General features: G+C 55.9%; 4 protein-coding genes across 4 annotated transcripts; 3 read left to right on the forward strand and 1 right to left on the reverse strand.

The window, feature by feature from the left end:
• Positions 1–322: 322 nt before the first annotated feature.
• MAM_02499 (C6 finger domain-containing protein) lies at positions 323–1,674 on the forward strand (the record flags this gene model as incomplete). The annotated part of the gene is made up of 2 exons (XM_040821298.1): positions 323–445; positions 520–1,674. The coding sequence occupies 2 exons, from the start codon at positions 323–325 to the stop codon at positions 1,672–1,674; spliced, it is 1,278 nt and encodes a 425-aa protein (XP_040680712.1).
• Positions 1,675–2,215: 541 nt separating this feature from the next.
• On the reverse strand, positions 2,216–4,204 carry MAM_02500 (uncharacterized protein; the record flags this gene model as incomplete). The annotated part of the gene is made up of 1 exon (XM_040821299.1): positions 2,216–4,204. One exon carries the CDS (start codon positions 4,202–4,204, stop codon positions 2,216–2,218), a length of 1,989 nt encoding a protein of 662 aa, XP_040680713.1.
• Positions 4,205–7,405: 3,201 nt separating this feature from the next.
• MAM_02501 (uncharacterized protein) lies at positions 7,406–9,627 on the forward strand (the record flags this gene model as incomplete). The annotated part of the gene is made up of 2 exons (XM_040821300.1): positions 7,406–7,453; positions 7,540–9,627. 2 exons carry the CDS (start codon positions 7,406–7,408, stop codon positions 9,625–9,627), a joined length of 2,136 nt encoding a protein of 711 aa, XP_040680714.1.
• A 2,679-nt stretch (positions 9,628–12,306) lies between these two features.
• Positions 12,307–14,015, forward strand: MAM_02502 (elicitor protein; the record flags this gene model as incomplete). Its single annotated transcript, XM_040821301.1, has 6 exons — positions 12,307–12,327; positions 12,682–12,700; positions 12,833–12,991; positions 13,080–13,184; positions 13,308–13,371; positions 13,442–14,015. The coding sequence occupies 6 exons, from the start codon at positions 12,307–12,309 to the stop codon at positions 14,013–14,015; spliced, it is 942 nt and encodes a 313-aa protein (XP_040680715.1).
• Between the last annotated feature and the right edge of the window lie 750 nt (positions 14,016–14,765).

Raw genomic sequence — 14,765 nt, forward strand, 5'->3', positions numbered from 1 at the left:
GGCCGAGCGGGGCGTTCCCACTCCGCACCTTCCCGTTTTAATCCCGAAGACCACCGTATATACCGCTGACTCATTGTGACTTTCGCCATGTCTCCGAGATTGCCAACGTCTTCGACGAGCTCGTCCCCCCCCCGTCACTCCGGGTTTACCGGCGAACCGTTCGCTCTCGTTGGAAAACACTACACTCGGCACGGCATTGACCGACCTGATTCTCACATACGTCTGCGTGCTCGTCACTGGCCACTCGCGTGGGAAGAAAACGACGGAGCAAGAACAACCAGGCTCCCAACTCGCCGCAATCATCCACCGCATGCACCCCGAGATGGGTGGTCGATCCGAGTCTGCGGCGAATGGACCCGGGTTCGTGCAGCCGGGGCAGAAGCGGCCAGCCAAGCTATTCCACAAGAAGTCAAGGACGGGCTGCCAACGATGTAGAGCGCGCCGAGTCAAGGCGAGTCCCTGTCCGGCCCGGCCGGCATGAGCGGAGAAGAATTCACCACTGACCGGCGGCCCCTTTAGTGCGACGAAGCAAAGCCGATATGCTCAAACTGCACCCGCCTCCAACTCGCCTGTCTCTACGACCGCGTCGGGCCGGCGGGCCCTCCTCCTCCTTCTCCGCCGTCGGGCTCCTCCTCCTCGGCCGCCACCAAGGAGACCCCTGACGCCGAGGGCGTCGTGGACCCTCCCGAGTCCGAGGCCCGGCGCAAGCTCGAACTCTCCCTCCTCCACCAGTACTTCTCGGAGACGGGCCCGTCCATCGCCGTCGACGCGGCCTCGCGCCCGTTCTGGGTAGACATGGCCTCGGAGCTGGCCTTCAAGTGCGACGCGCTGCTGTACGCGCTGCTGCTCCTGGCGGCCCTCCACCGCGCCAGGAAGCCAGGCTGCCCGGACGAGAGGCAGTCCCTCCACCAGAGCAGCACCTACCTCGGCATGACGCTGCGCGAGCTGGGCCGCGAGATCGCGCACCTGTCGGCCTCCAACGTCGACGGCGTGTGCCTCGCGGCCAGCATGCTCCGCGTCTACGCCTTTGTCCGCTTCCAGGACCGCGAGCTGGAGCCCTACACGCCGCCCACGTCGTGGCTGCGCATGACGGGCACCAGCGGCGCCGTCTTCCGCCAGTCGGCCGCCATCACCTCCATGGACCCCGGCTCGCTCGGCATGCGCATGGCCGACCTGGTGGCGGACCTGCTCGACGGCGACGAGTCGCACGCCAGCGGCCTCGCCCACCTCATGCGCCGCCAGCACCCCCACGAGCTGGCCGAGGCCCCCTGGGACGCCGACGTCCAGGCCGCCTACCTCTCCGCGCTCAACTACATCGGCGCCGTCTGGAGGGCCATGCGGGACCGCCGCCCCCCCGGCAGCGTGGCCCGGCGCCTCATCGTCTTCCCGCTCTTCGTCCACGCCCGCTTCGTCGACATGGTCGACGAGGAGCGGCCGCGCGCCCTCGTCATCGTCGCCCACTACTTTGCCCTGCTAGCCATGCTCCGGGGCCTCTGGTGGGTGGGCGACGCCGGGCCGCGCGAGGTCCGCGCCATCGCGAAGCAGCTGCCGCCCGAGTGGCGCGGCGCCCTCGACGGGCCCCTGGAGATTCTGGAGGACCACGTCGTCTTCACCCCCGACATGGAGGTGGACAGGCTGGCAGAGTATGCGGCCCGGCTGAGGCTGCGGGGTTGAAAACGGGAGGCGTCGCTGTTCGGTTCGGTGCGTCGGCCCGCCTGTCCTTCGTCGGCTGGACGGCGTGTCCCCTCGCCCAGGTCGTCGGACCAGACTGCTGCGGGCGTGCCTCTTCTTCTTCTCAGCAAGCGCACAGGATGAGGAGGGCTGTGGGTTGCGCGTACGTTACGTGTACGTGCTACAGACTCCAGAGACGGAGTTGCTGGGGGCGCGCCCCGTCCATACCAGACGTGTACGCCTCGTCCTCGCTCTCGCTCTCGCCCTCGTTCCTGCTCAACCAGCCACTGGCATCAACTGGTGGGTATGTATCCGTCTACGTGCCGGAGACCTAGATATCCAACTGGCAGTCCGTCATTCACCAGAGCCGTGGCTCGCAGAGTGCCGCGTGTGGCCCTCATCGTGATTCACTCCATCACGGCATGAATTTGACACGTGTGCGCCCTGAGCCCGAGGAATGAATGAATGAATGCAACCTGTCAAGTAACAGACTATCTGCTTACACACCGTTTCCCGTCCCTCTCGGGTAGGGTACTGCTCTTCGTCACTTTCCCTTGTATTCTCGTCCATTGAGATCCGTGCTGATTACTAAATCATCCCTGTGTCTCAAGTGAACTACTATTGTCAACCCTTCGATCCCCAACTCGTCTGCAGTATTTGCCTCGACACCAGTCGGTGCTTCCTCAGCTGACTCGTTGCTTGGCCCAGCTTGTCCGGGCATAGTTTCGCTACTCACCATTTCATCTCGCTCAGTCGTGTCCCTACTCCGCGGATTGCAGATATGAGTCGACTCTGGAGGTGCTCGACGTATGCTTTCAGTCTCTTGCTCCCTTTCAACCGACACTGAGGCTCCCTCAAATGAGACAGGTGCTTCATCCGCATCCTGGTAGACCCGTCTCTCAATATCTTCTTGCACCTTTTTCCAAGCGAGCGAATGCTCGACGGCCCGAACACTCAGCCTCGGCTCTGTAAATGGATCTTCAACATTAGAATTGCTCTTGTTCGTGTGTCCTGAATGGCTGTCCCTGTGGCTACACCTTCCAGATGTCCCACTATTGACTGTAGATGGCTTGGATTCGGCAGGATTGCAAGACTCACAGAGCGTACTTCTGTGGGAAGTCCTTGGTGTGATCCTCTCAGTTTTGGTCAGACTGCCTCGCCATTCCGATACTGGTGTGCCAACAGGTATAGTCTTGGAAGGAGAGGCATGTGCTGCTTCATCGGTCTTTCTTGGATTCCTTTTCCATTCGGATGGTGTAGAGCAATTACTCCGCGACCGGATAGCTCCAGGAGTAGCAGGGACTTTTCGAAGTGTTGGTCGAGCCCACGGGACCGAATTCGGGGTTAAGCACAACTTTTGTCGTGACGGTTGCCCAACTCTCTTGAGAATGGGCCAAGGATCTGGTCCTGTGCTTGGAGTTTGTGGTCTAGGACACAATTGTGTATTTTGCCTGTGACGCTTGTACCCGGTCGTGCTTGGTAAGTCTGGCATGACACGGTTTGCGGCAGGTTGATCACCTGGCAAAGTATCTGAGCCACGAGGATCTGTCTCATTAGGATGAAGTACATCGGCACCAGCAGAGCCGACGTTTTCATCGGGTTCCCTGCCGCCACTGAATCGTCTAGTTGATTGTGGGCTACCATCGCTATCTTCGCCACTGGAGTGATGCTTGTCGAATGATGGCTCTAGATGAGGGCGAGCTTCGCCGCATTTGGTCTTTTCCGTCCCCGAAAGCGACGTGTTGGAGCCCGCCTTCCCAGAGCTCGGAATTGTATATATTGGGTGATCAATATAGCCCGTGTTTTGTATTCCCTCTGGTCCGAGACTACCTGCGACGACATCTTGCTCAATATGATGGGCTTGGGCTTCGCATACGATACCAACAGAGTGTTTGGGGTCTTCACTCAAGTTATGCAAACGTGATTTGCGCAACTGACTCGTCGGGGTTTCCATGCCGGGCTGGTCTCCGGGAAATTTGCTCCTGGGACTTATTGAGACATCACTGCCGCAATCCAGTTCATCTATGGCAGTGGCAAGATACTTTCTGAGATATTGGGCCTTATGAAGGTCTTCCACATGTCGAAAAAGCTCGCTGACTTTGCTCTCGAGGTTGACACTCAAGTCAGCTCCTCGTCGGTCCTTCTGGATGTCAGTCGCTGTTATAGGAGCGGAACAACAAAGACTATGTGCCTCAATATCGGGGCCATGGTTATTTTCTACACCGCGCTGTCTTGGGCTGACTTCCTCGATGAAACCACTGGGAGACCTGTTTCTAAACCGGCGCGGCACACAATCCGAGGGCCGCCTCGGTCGTCGAGCAGCACGAGCGCTCGATTTCGCAATCTGCGGAGCCGACAAAGGTGTTTTGGGCAAACGGTCTGCCAAATAAAAGGGGTTGGTTGTAACAGGTCCACGCTTTGGTGTTTCGGGGCTAATTTCGGGAGTGCCAGCCAATGGTCCATCGATTTCTGGGGGCTCAGCGAGCTCGTCATGGAGTTGAGTACCTGGAGACTCTTGTGATTCTTGGGTCATGCTCGACTCCAAGCCGGTCCTTTCAGATGCACACTTGTAGCAAAAGTCATGCCCACACTTCGCACACTGCTGCTCAAGTGAAAGCGCCTCTCCACAGAAATGGCACAACTGCAAAGCCTCGTCATAGGAAACTTTGGGCTGTCTTCTCCGACTGAGAGACAATCCTTCTGGCCGCGGGACCCCGTATGTGTCGAAAAGCGCCAAAGCATCTTGGACTTGCCCGCTTGTATCTGTGCGAGACTTCTCGTCTAATGCACCGTCCAAGTTGGAAGAGAAAAATGCCCTACACGCATGTTAGTATGTACAGCATCCCCGTCGACTGCTTTCAAGCTCTCACGGCAAGTCTCCTGAGCAACTTGGACTCTTGAATGGTAGAGTCTCGTCCGAGGAAGAATCCCGAGCCGCCCTGTATACCGCATCGTAGCTGTGTCTTGCCAAGGTGCGTCCAATAAATGTGTGTTCGAGGGAAACCGAGGGCGGGTCGTGGCTGAGGATATTTCGAGAAGCTGGCGCAGCAAAACGTGTGTCTGCTCGACGACCCTATCCGAGCTTTCCATCGTCTTGTACTTCATCCATGTTGTCTTATGTGCGTGTCTTGGTTGACGGACACCTCAGAATAGACGTCGCTTCCCGGATACGAATAACTGTAAAGCTGAGATGCACGTCGTGACGCGCCGTCGAGTTTTTCCTGTGGGAGAATAATGAACTTGTATCAAATATGTTGGGACTGGTTACTAAGTAATGTGCCGTTGGCGTTTGGGAAGCAAAATAAGATACCAAATTGAAGCGGATGCGGCGATAATATAGTATGCCTAACATGTCTTGCCAAAAGATTGTCGATCAACATGGAGACGCCGCACAGGTGATGTACGTTTTGCAAGGCAGAGTTGGAAGGAACAGATCAGATCTCGGTGGCTACCCTCCAGCAATCGTTCCGACAGCCAACTTCAGGATCGTGGGTCAGGGGACTTGTAAGGTTGCTGGTCCGGAGTACTACGGAGTACCACCCGACACTCTCATGGTACTTGCGCTCACGGCTCATGGCACGTCTTCCGTCGAACGGGGAAACAGCAACAGGACAACCGACTAACCACCAGGCCGGGCAGGGGCGAGGTCCCGGGCCGCGAGTGTGTCGTTGGAAAATACAGTTTCATCTTGACTAGTCCGTACTCACGTCGGCTGCCCAGGTTATGAAATACTCGAGCTACCCTAGGTACCTAAGTAGGTACTTAAGTACCTTCAAGAAGTAAGGAGCTGCTTGAAGCAGGTGGCCACTCTTGGACAGGTTCAAATGTGGAACGTCGAATGGGATGACTGGACGTTGACGGTCCAAGCCAGCCTCTTTCAAGTCTTTCAAGGATGCCACAGCGCCTGCAATCGACAGCAAACACCAGTTGATCCGTAAAAACCCGGCGAGGCCGCGTGATGTTCAAGCTGAGGGTAGCTTCATGTTGTGTTCCCGCGCTGACCAGTTGGCCCTTCCCCTCTTCGCTGGATGCGGCATCTCCAGCATTGGTGTCTCGAGTCTATTCGGTCTTTTGCAGCCAGCCAAGGAAAAAAAAAATAAAGGACAAGACAAGGAACGAAGGAAAGTAAAAGAAAGCATGTTGCCTCTGACGTGGAGGCGGCCAATGTGGAAAACCTGGACCTTGGAGGTACTCCGTACTTTGTTGGAAGTACCTTGTTGGTATGTATGCACGCGACAAGCGACGGCAAATAGCACGTGAGATTTGGTGGAAACCCCCGCCCTTCCCCCCACCTCCCCCCCCGCATACTGCCAATCACGTGACGGGCGGACGCCATTGATCGCCGGATCGTCGACCGGAAGTCTCTCGCTTTGCTTCGAGTATGTATTGCTTCCTCTCTCACAGACCCCAGAGACTACTGTGACGATCGCTGTTTGGAACACTAGATGAACGCGGGTCGGACTCATCAAGGTACATAGTATGTTCTGCCAGGTTTCTCGGCCCACTCCATGCACACCAGTCAAGAATTGACGAATCGTCGGCGAGTTAGCCCTCTTCATTTTGCCAGGCAGCAGCAAGCAACCTGTCTGTTGAACATGACGGTCACGACATTGACCAACTTCAGCTAGCGACGGACCATTTGAGGAGTGCGCAGCGCATCTTCATGGCCATGACGGAGCCATCAACTCTTGAAGAATAAACTTCACCAGCGGCGGCCCTTCAAGTCATAGTACCCTTCGCCCTTCACAAACTCATTGTGCCCCGACGAGTAGGATTGGCGCGTTCAACGTGACACCCCGTTGTCATGATAGCTGGTATGACATGGAATATACTCGGAAAGGGAAAATGTGTCGCTTATTAGAGTCCAGACTACGGTGATGCGCTACAGAGTCGCGTAAGCCCAGGAAACACCACCGCGTTATAGCATCCCCGTGAAAGGTACTCGCCGTTGCCAACATGCCGTGTTCGCCGCTGAGATGTTTTGCAGCCCAACACATCGTTGCAAGTTGGCAGTATTGCTCCACAATGGGTTTCTAGAATTCTTCCAGACCACTACTCCTGCAATGCTGACAAAGTCGTAATAAGTCACAACACCGGTCAGCGACACATCTCCAGGCATGCCCCCTGCATGGATAGATTGTCAGAGGTAGTCGTCCCCCCTTGGCTTCGAAACACGCCACCGAGTCACGTCCTTCGTACGAGGTCAGTGGATGGATCCGTTCAATGCCTCCTGTCATAGCCGATGACGGCAATTGAACGGCATCCCCGCAGATGGGACGACGCGGACCCGACAAGCCGTTGTTGGAAGCACGATGCTCGGCTTTCCGGAAGGCCAAAGGTACGGTTTTCGGAACGTTCGCCCGGCCTTGGGTGCGCGATAGAAACCGCACTTAGGTTAGGTCCATTGTAGCCCGCATTAGGTAATCAGACACAGGAATGGTACAGTTTAGACACTCAAAATAAACTGTACACGCACTGTTCTCGCAACGGTCGCGCTAGCTGGATGGCGCTCGGACCATCCAAAGTAAACAAACTATCCCCCGGAACATCAACAAACCTGGGTGATCGCTCTTTATCCACTCGACACTTGACATCATAACTTACATTTTACATACGGTCCTCAAGACGCTCCTCTTCTTGGCTCCCCCCCGGTCCACTCTGCGGCTTGCCTCGCAGGCTTCCCTCCATCACGTACATTGATACAGGTACGGTTTTGCACCCCAACAGCCTAATCATGTCACCTCCTCGTCGCCGTTCGGCCAGGTTGGCCAGCTCTGTCAAGGTACGACTCCATGGTCCTTTGTCAACGCTACTTGATCAAACTAGCGCACCCTGGTGAGCTGTATCTAACGACACTCGTCACCATAGAGCAAGGCCGCACCCGAATTAGGGCCTGTCACGGAGACTGAAGAGACGCCACGCAACAGTAAGATGAGGAAAGTCGATGCGGACACGGCGATGGAATCACCTCTGCCGGAACCGAGCACGCCCGCGTCGTCGGCTCTGAAGCCCCCTCGCAGCGAAATGCATCCCAGCAAATATCACCTCAGCACTGGCGATCCCTCATCTGCTCTCAGGCTGGGTTTCTCCGACATCCCCAAGGAAACATCCACCCCTGGTGGCCAGGATGGAACCCCAAGCAAAATCAATCGCGGTCCTTGCTCGAAGTTTTCTTTCCGAGCTGCTCGCGCATCTGCAGACACGGAATTGAGCAGTGAGGCTCAGCGTATGCTGAGCGAGATACGCGACCAGGCCGCCAAGATCAAGGCCGAACTCATTGCGTCGAGAGAGGCCGAGAGCGGTGTGAACGGTGGTGGCAGACCCTTTGCCAAGCCAAAAGGCAAGGTTGGGCGATATAGTGCCGCACATATGGCCGAGTTCAAGAAGATGGATTCGATTGAAGGTCATGCCTCTGCATGGAGGGCTCAAGAGGGACGGTTTACTCCTGTTCAGTCATTGAAACGGACCTCTTCCAAGGCAAACCTAGAAGGCGCTGCAGCTTCACAGAGGAGTGCTGCTACTCAGAGATCCCCTGCCATGGCAGACACCGAGGAGACGCAGAATCCACTACCCAAGCCTAACTTGAAGCGCAAGTCGTCTGCTGCCAACCTAGATAACGACGACCCCGCAGACTCAAAGCGGCGCAACGAGAATGCAATCTCCGGAAAGAGCTCCATTGTTGCTCGAGAGTACAGTGCACCTGCAGCAAAGAGGGTCAGGAAACGCCACGATGATGCTGCTGCTGCTGCTGCTGCTCTTACTGGGTCAGGGCGTATTTCGCCAGCAAACCCCAGTTCCGTCTTTTCTCGACTTGCCACCCCAAAACAGGCCGCCGCAGCTCCGTCGCCAATCAGCGCAAAAGGCGCGACGAAACCGACCATCTCCTTGCTCCGGTCGCCATCGAAGTCGAGCCTTCATAGCTCGACCATATCTGCTTCAGGGAGCAGTCTAAATCTGCCTCTGTCCAAGGCCTGGGAAATGAAGCGTCGCATCATCAGCCCCCAGAGCTTCAGCAAGGTGAAATCCCTCCTTCGAGGAGTCAAAGGGAACTCGGAGGAGAAATTGACGGCTATACCTCAGCCTCAAATTTCGCGGACACCAGCTCCGCCGAGAGTGAATAAGGAGCTCCCTCCAATCCCACTGACTACGCCTCGTCGTAAATTGACGAAGAAGGTTACCTTCACTCCTGAAGTCGTAACTGCCGTGAATGCTCAAAACTCGCCCTCGCCACAGAGAGTTGGCAACCTGAAACTTCGGCCGGCCTTGAAAACCATCGAAACGCCCTATTCGGCTCTCGACGAAGTTTTGACAGAGCCGACTCCTAGCAACTCTCTGTATCCCGATCTCTCGCCTCTGAAGCATCTCATGGGCTCTCAATCACACCGAGCCGTTTCTGGTTCTCCCTCAATGGCAGGGACTTTTACATTTCGAAGTGACCACACAATCAAGTTTGGTGATGCCTCGTCAGCGGGTTTCGGCGCGTCTCCTGGCCAATCTAGTGTTCGGCATGTTAGTGCCACAGCCGTTCCTAGCAAGATGCCCGGCAGCTTCCCGCCACCGCCCTCTCCCAGTTCTCACCCTAACAAGGAAAATACGGCCCCGACTGTCGCTAAGATGTTATCTGGAACGGCGCATGGAATGCAGAATAAGAAACGCCACCGAGCTACTGCGGATGAAGATGACTCCGACATTGAGCGAGCAGCCAAGAAGCGAAAGAATGTAAACGTGCCAGAAGGGCAGGCTCTTCTTGCACCCAGACTTGTACAAGGCAATTCCGCAAGGACTACCAGGACCAAGAGCCATCGATTCACTCGAACCCCTGCCAAGGCAGGAAACAATCAAACTTCCGGAAAAACTCCGATTCGCGCTGCCGTAGGAGCCAGTCCAACGAAAAAGGTGGGTGGCCTCAGTATGAGCCGCCTCAATATGCTAGCCCAACCAAAGAATCGTGCTTAGTGCATTTTGGTCGAGAAGATTGGGATCGATGATGTTTCTTGGTGAATGCATGGAAAAGCTGTATATCAGCAGAGGTTTTGTCGATAGATCACAGAGACGGGGACCCTTTTCTTTTTCAGATCATTTCCCCGGGGATTTGAATTTGGTAAACGACCTCGACACATGTAGCCAATAATACTTGGCAACGGAAACAAAGATGATGGTTTCCGCACCATACTTGTCTGAACTCTTAGCTGCGTTCTGGATTTTTCTTTCTTCACCGAAGCTGGCCTTGGCAGTGAATGATTCTGTGGCGCATGGAGGGATATGGCGTTTAGGAAAATGTTGATATTGGATTGCATGAACCTGGGGGACTTTGTTCGACGTCAGCTACTAGGTAGTGAAGATGATTGTTGATTCTCCGGGCGATAATCATGTCATGTTGATCAAGCGACGTGATGTCGAGGCAAGCACGGGAGGCTCCTTCCATCCGACCGTCTGCTTCCCACGACTTGTCAAGCAGGCCATGGAAGGGCCGGCACTTGGCGCACGCCGTCTTCGACATATAAATAATGCATTCAATCTCCATCGCAACGCCCGTTTCCCCACCCGTCAAGCTGCTCAGAGGTAAACTTCGGGCTTCTCTTTGCGAAGCGGCCGGTCTGCTTACAGTCGCCAACATCGTTACACATTACGATTGACCTGGTTGTTTTGCCATTCAACAGAGGCCGCGAGCCACGAGCGCAACGCTGATGCCCGAAGCACAGGATGGGAGATCAGCATGAGCCGAATATTTTTACTTGCACTTTCTGCTCCTGCGTTTCGGCCGAAAAACCTCATGTGCTTGGCCGATCTGCTCGCCTCACTTGTACCGGTTGCTACGTTACAATCATGAACCTTTCAATATGCTGGGTCTGTGGGGAGTTGATCCTTCGTGGAACAGAATGCGTTAGCTTTGGCTGGTGTTTCTGGCATCGAGCTTGCTACGGATGTCTGCTCTATGGGAGCCGCAGCCTTTGTGTTGGCGTGTCTGGGGTTCCAGGCGACTCTGAAGAGGACGTCAGACACGGTCGAGGACAAGAGGTGATGGAGCCCCCTCTCTGTGCTTTATGCACTGCCGAGTGTGAGGTTGACGGACTCGGTGACCACGAGGTACTCCAGAAGGGGTTGAGGAGAATTGACATTGTGGACGGGGGTGTGACGAGACGACGTTGGGCAGAGACGACGAGCCCTAGTAGTCTCGAACGCTTCGGCGCGGCAGGAGTCATGGCGGTAAGATTTATCTACTCGGAAAGGATTGGTAGATGGCTGAGAGAAGATCAACTGCAGGACCAGCTGCCATGCTCCAAACGTCTGGTTCCCCGCGGCCAAGGCGGTTGCGATGGTGCGGTTTTCTGGATCAACATGAATGATGCCATCAATGGAAGCTCATTTCGACCGCATCCCTTGAAGCCCATACCACTCCAAATGCAAGCTGCGAGCTGCTTGCATCCCGCCATAGGAACAGCAGAAGCTCAGCCGACAGATCGAAGCGGCCCCTCGGGACGACAGACTTGGGTCACTTCACGAATTTCGCCATCTCGCCTAGGGCCTCGCGTGACACCTTGCTGCCGGAACCAATATGTTGAAGAGGATGGCAAGGCAAAAGGTGACATGGCATGGCGATCTGGAGGATTTGTGGCGAGGGGAGAAGGCTCGACCTTGACAGCGCCGCCAGAAAGAATCGGTCGTTTGGATAGACACTCAGAACCGTGTAGGACGTATTGCATCATGGGAGAAGCACCTGGAGGAGGACGATGGACATGATGGCTGCAGCCATTGCGTCTGTCCGTCGTGACGAAGATGGACAAGTATACTTCAAACCGATACTGCTCACAGGACGGGCAAGCATTGTCAAAATAGGCATAGAGATATTATTAGAAGACATGAGATTGGAAGTTTTCCGTCAGTGAGCAGATGATTGATGGTTGGTTTGGAAGCCGATTTAACTGGCGGGAGACGGACGGCCTCAGCCCTGGGGCGGGATCGGAACGGACTAGTGCGAGAAATGGGGAGCAGAGGCCCTGGGACTGGTGTTAGTGGGGTCGCATGGCACGGGCGCATGGACACTACCAGAAGTTACCTACCGGGGGGCGGCATGGAGCCCTAACAGAAGTCCACGACAAAAAATTGCTGAATTAAGCGAAAAGGCGGGCCACAGCCACAGCTTGCTTGCTTGCACTCGCACTGCGGCACGTCGAGGGCGCGTGTAGTTACCTGCCGCGGGCAGCTCAGCAGGCTGTGTTGATTGGTACTCCGTAAGTAACTATTGAATTGAGTATTGAGCGCAGGCACGCCGGCGGTGCAGCGCACACGCACAAGCACACGGGACCCAGGTCCACGCACATGGTGCTACAAGGCAAGTAAGCAAGTACGTACGTGCTTCCAAGTACTTACTTACTTATCAGGTACTTACTCTCTTCCCACTGCCCATCACCCGTCACCCGTCACCCGTCACCCATCACCCATCACCACCCCAGGCCACTGCTGCTGACAGACTCTTTTGCCGGTGCCTCACACCCACCACCGCCAGAGACTTTTTGCGCCCTTGTTCCTCTCCGAGGTCATGCTCTCTTAAGCACCTCCCCCTTCCTCCACAAGCAGCACCCGACCGCCGACACCGACAATTGCAAAGTAGCCGACTCGCCCGAGGCCATCAAGATGTCCCAGGTCGCTTCTCAGGTATGAAAATGGCCTTGTTTCGTCCTCGACACTCGTCCTCGTCCTCGCCCTCGCCCTCGCCTCGCCCTCCTCCCTGCCATCCTCCTCGCCGTCCTCCTCGTCATTCTCCTCGCCGTCGCCGTCGCCGCCAGCTTCATACTGGCGTCGCCCGTTGTCTTCATCCCCCATCGCCGACTCTCCCTCATTGAAGACGCCTTTGGCTATACGTGTCGCCGGCCACCTCCGTCTCGGCCACGCAGCTCCTCTGCATCCTGCCATCTCGGCTGTCGCCCTGGCTGTCCCGTCGCTTTGAACTGTTCTTCCTTGCTTGAAGCCGTTGCTAACGTTTGGTTTTTTGTCTTGTTTGCTCTACAGAACCGTTTCGCCTTCCTTGGTATGAGCCGGCTCGCCCGCCCTTCCTTGTGCACCTTGACGTCCTTTCACCGGCCGCATCACCTACTGCCGAAACCACGCCCGTCCTTGCGCGTCCTTTTGACACCGCACTAATACCCCATCGAATCAATAGGCAACGACGACTCTGGCGAGCACAAGCCCATTGTCCCTGTCAAGACCGTCGACAAGGCCACGGCCCGTACCACCAAGCGCAACGCGGAGCCCCAAGCTCCCGCTGCTCCCACTCGCGGCACTGGCAACCGCCGCGGAGGTCCCCGCGGAAACGAGGGTGGTAAGTGGCATTCACGGCTGCCCAAGTGTTTGTTTTGGCAACCGCCGCATGGCGAAACATGACGAGGCTAAATCACTGTGTCGTATAGCTTTCCGTGACCGCGGCGCCGGCAGCGACAGAAACCACGCCCGGCCCACTGACGAGGCCCCTAGAGATGGTCCCCGTGGTGGCTACGGAGCTCGTCTCCGTGGTGGTAAGTGTGGCCTCGTTTGAAATATCACCACGGACCCTTGGCGGACTGCCTCGGGGCGCGCTTTCGGTCAAACTACTTGTTTATCTAAAACCTGGGTGCTGATGTTTTCATCATCCGATTTAGGCCGCGGCTCTCGTCGCCCTCGTGATAACGACGACCGCCACCCCTCCCGCAGCGCCGTCCACTCGTATGTCGCATGTTTTCATCTACTTGACATTGATGTCCGTGTAAAAAAACGCTAACTGGGGACGTTGCAGTGGCTCCGAGAAGCAGGCAGCCCAGTCTTGGGGTGCCAATGAAGGCGACGCCGAACTGAAGGATGAGCAGGCTGGTGAGGCCATTGCTCAGTCTGAGAAGAAGGAAGCACTCGCCGAGGACGCCGCTGGGGAAGAGGCCGCCGAGCCCGAGGACAAGAGTGTTTCTTACGCCGACTATCTCGCCCAGCAGGCCGAGAAGAAGCTCAACATTGATGGCGGCTTCAAGGTCCGCGAGGCCAATGAGGGTAGCAAGCCCGACAAGAAGTGGGCCGGCGCCAAGGCCCTCGAGAAGGCCGAGGACGAAGACTTCATCTCGGGCAGCCACGGCAAGAAGCAGCGCGAGCGCGAGCGCAAGGTCAAGCAGACCGTCGACTTTGACCCTCGCTTCGTTGAGCCCGAACGCACCCGAGGGGGCGGCCGCGGCGGCCGCGGACGCGGTGGACGCGGTGGTGAGCGCGGCGGCGGCGGCGACCGTGGGCGAGGAGCCAGCTTCCGCGGCGGACGTGGTGGTGCTGGGCCTGCTCCCATCAACACCAAGGACGAGTCCGCCTTCCCCAGCCTCGGCGGCAAATAAGCGCCTCGTCACCGGCGCACAGTGGCTCCCCCGGACTAGGGTGTTTTTGACATTGTACATGTGTTGAGATACCCCCACTATGGCTTTCCGTATGTCTCGCTTTTAAGACGTACCTAACGCTCCGGGGGAGCCCTTGAAAAGTATCTTCAGCAAGGCAACCTACTCAAAGGGGAAGCCTCAAGAGAGATGCTCCTCAATCCCCAGAAATAGTAAATGTGTGTGTATGGACAGTTGGCTGGGAAGATGGAGAGGGAGGAACGTAGAAGCAAAAGGAAAAAAAAATGAGAGAGAAAGGGACAGCTGTTGCCACTGACAACCTTTTTTTTTTTTTTTTTTTTTAAAAAAAAAGAAAGAAAAAAAAGAGGAACAAAGTGACGAGAAAGAACTTGACCTTTGGTGCTTGGTGAGGGGTTTTGATTAAAAAAAAAAAAGGATCCTCTCATGGGGTTTGTCTTTTTTTCGTTTAAAAGGACTGGCGGACCGGAGCAAAAATTATAACCCTGTTTTGCAAAAACACTCGGCTTGGTCGGGATGGTCTGATTTGTCTTGGCTGGTAATGGTAACCCCCCGCACCCGCTGCTGCGCGACTCTGTCTTTCTGTCTTCCCTTTTTTTTTTTTTTTTTTTTTTTTGGTTTTTTTCTTCTTTTCCTGCTCTTTACTACTTAGCTTGGGCATAAGTGAGTGGTTTTCCCTATTATTGCGCGTGGGCCGCGTGCGTGTGTGCCTGCCTGTCTGTCTGTAGCTTTGAA

This window comes from Metarhizium album (assembly GCF_000804445.1).
Source record: "Metarhizium album ARSEF 1941 chromosome Unknown scaffold_4, whole genome shotgun sequence".
Classification (NCBI taxonomy): domain Eukaryota; kingdom Fungi; phylum Ascomycota; class Sordariomycetes; order Hypocreales; family Clavicipitaceae; genus Metarhizium; species Metarhizium album.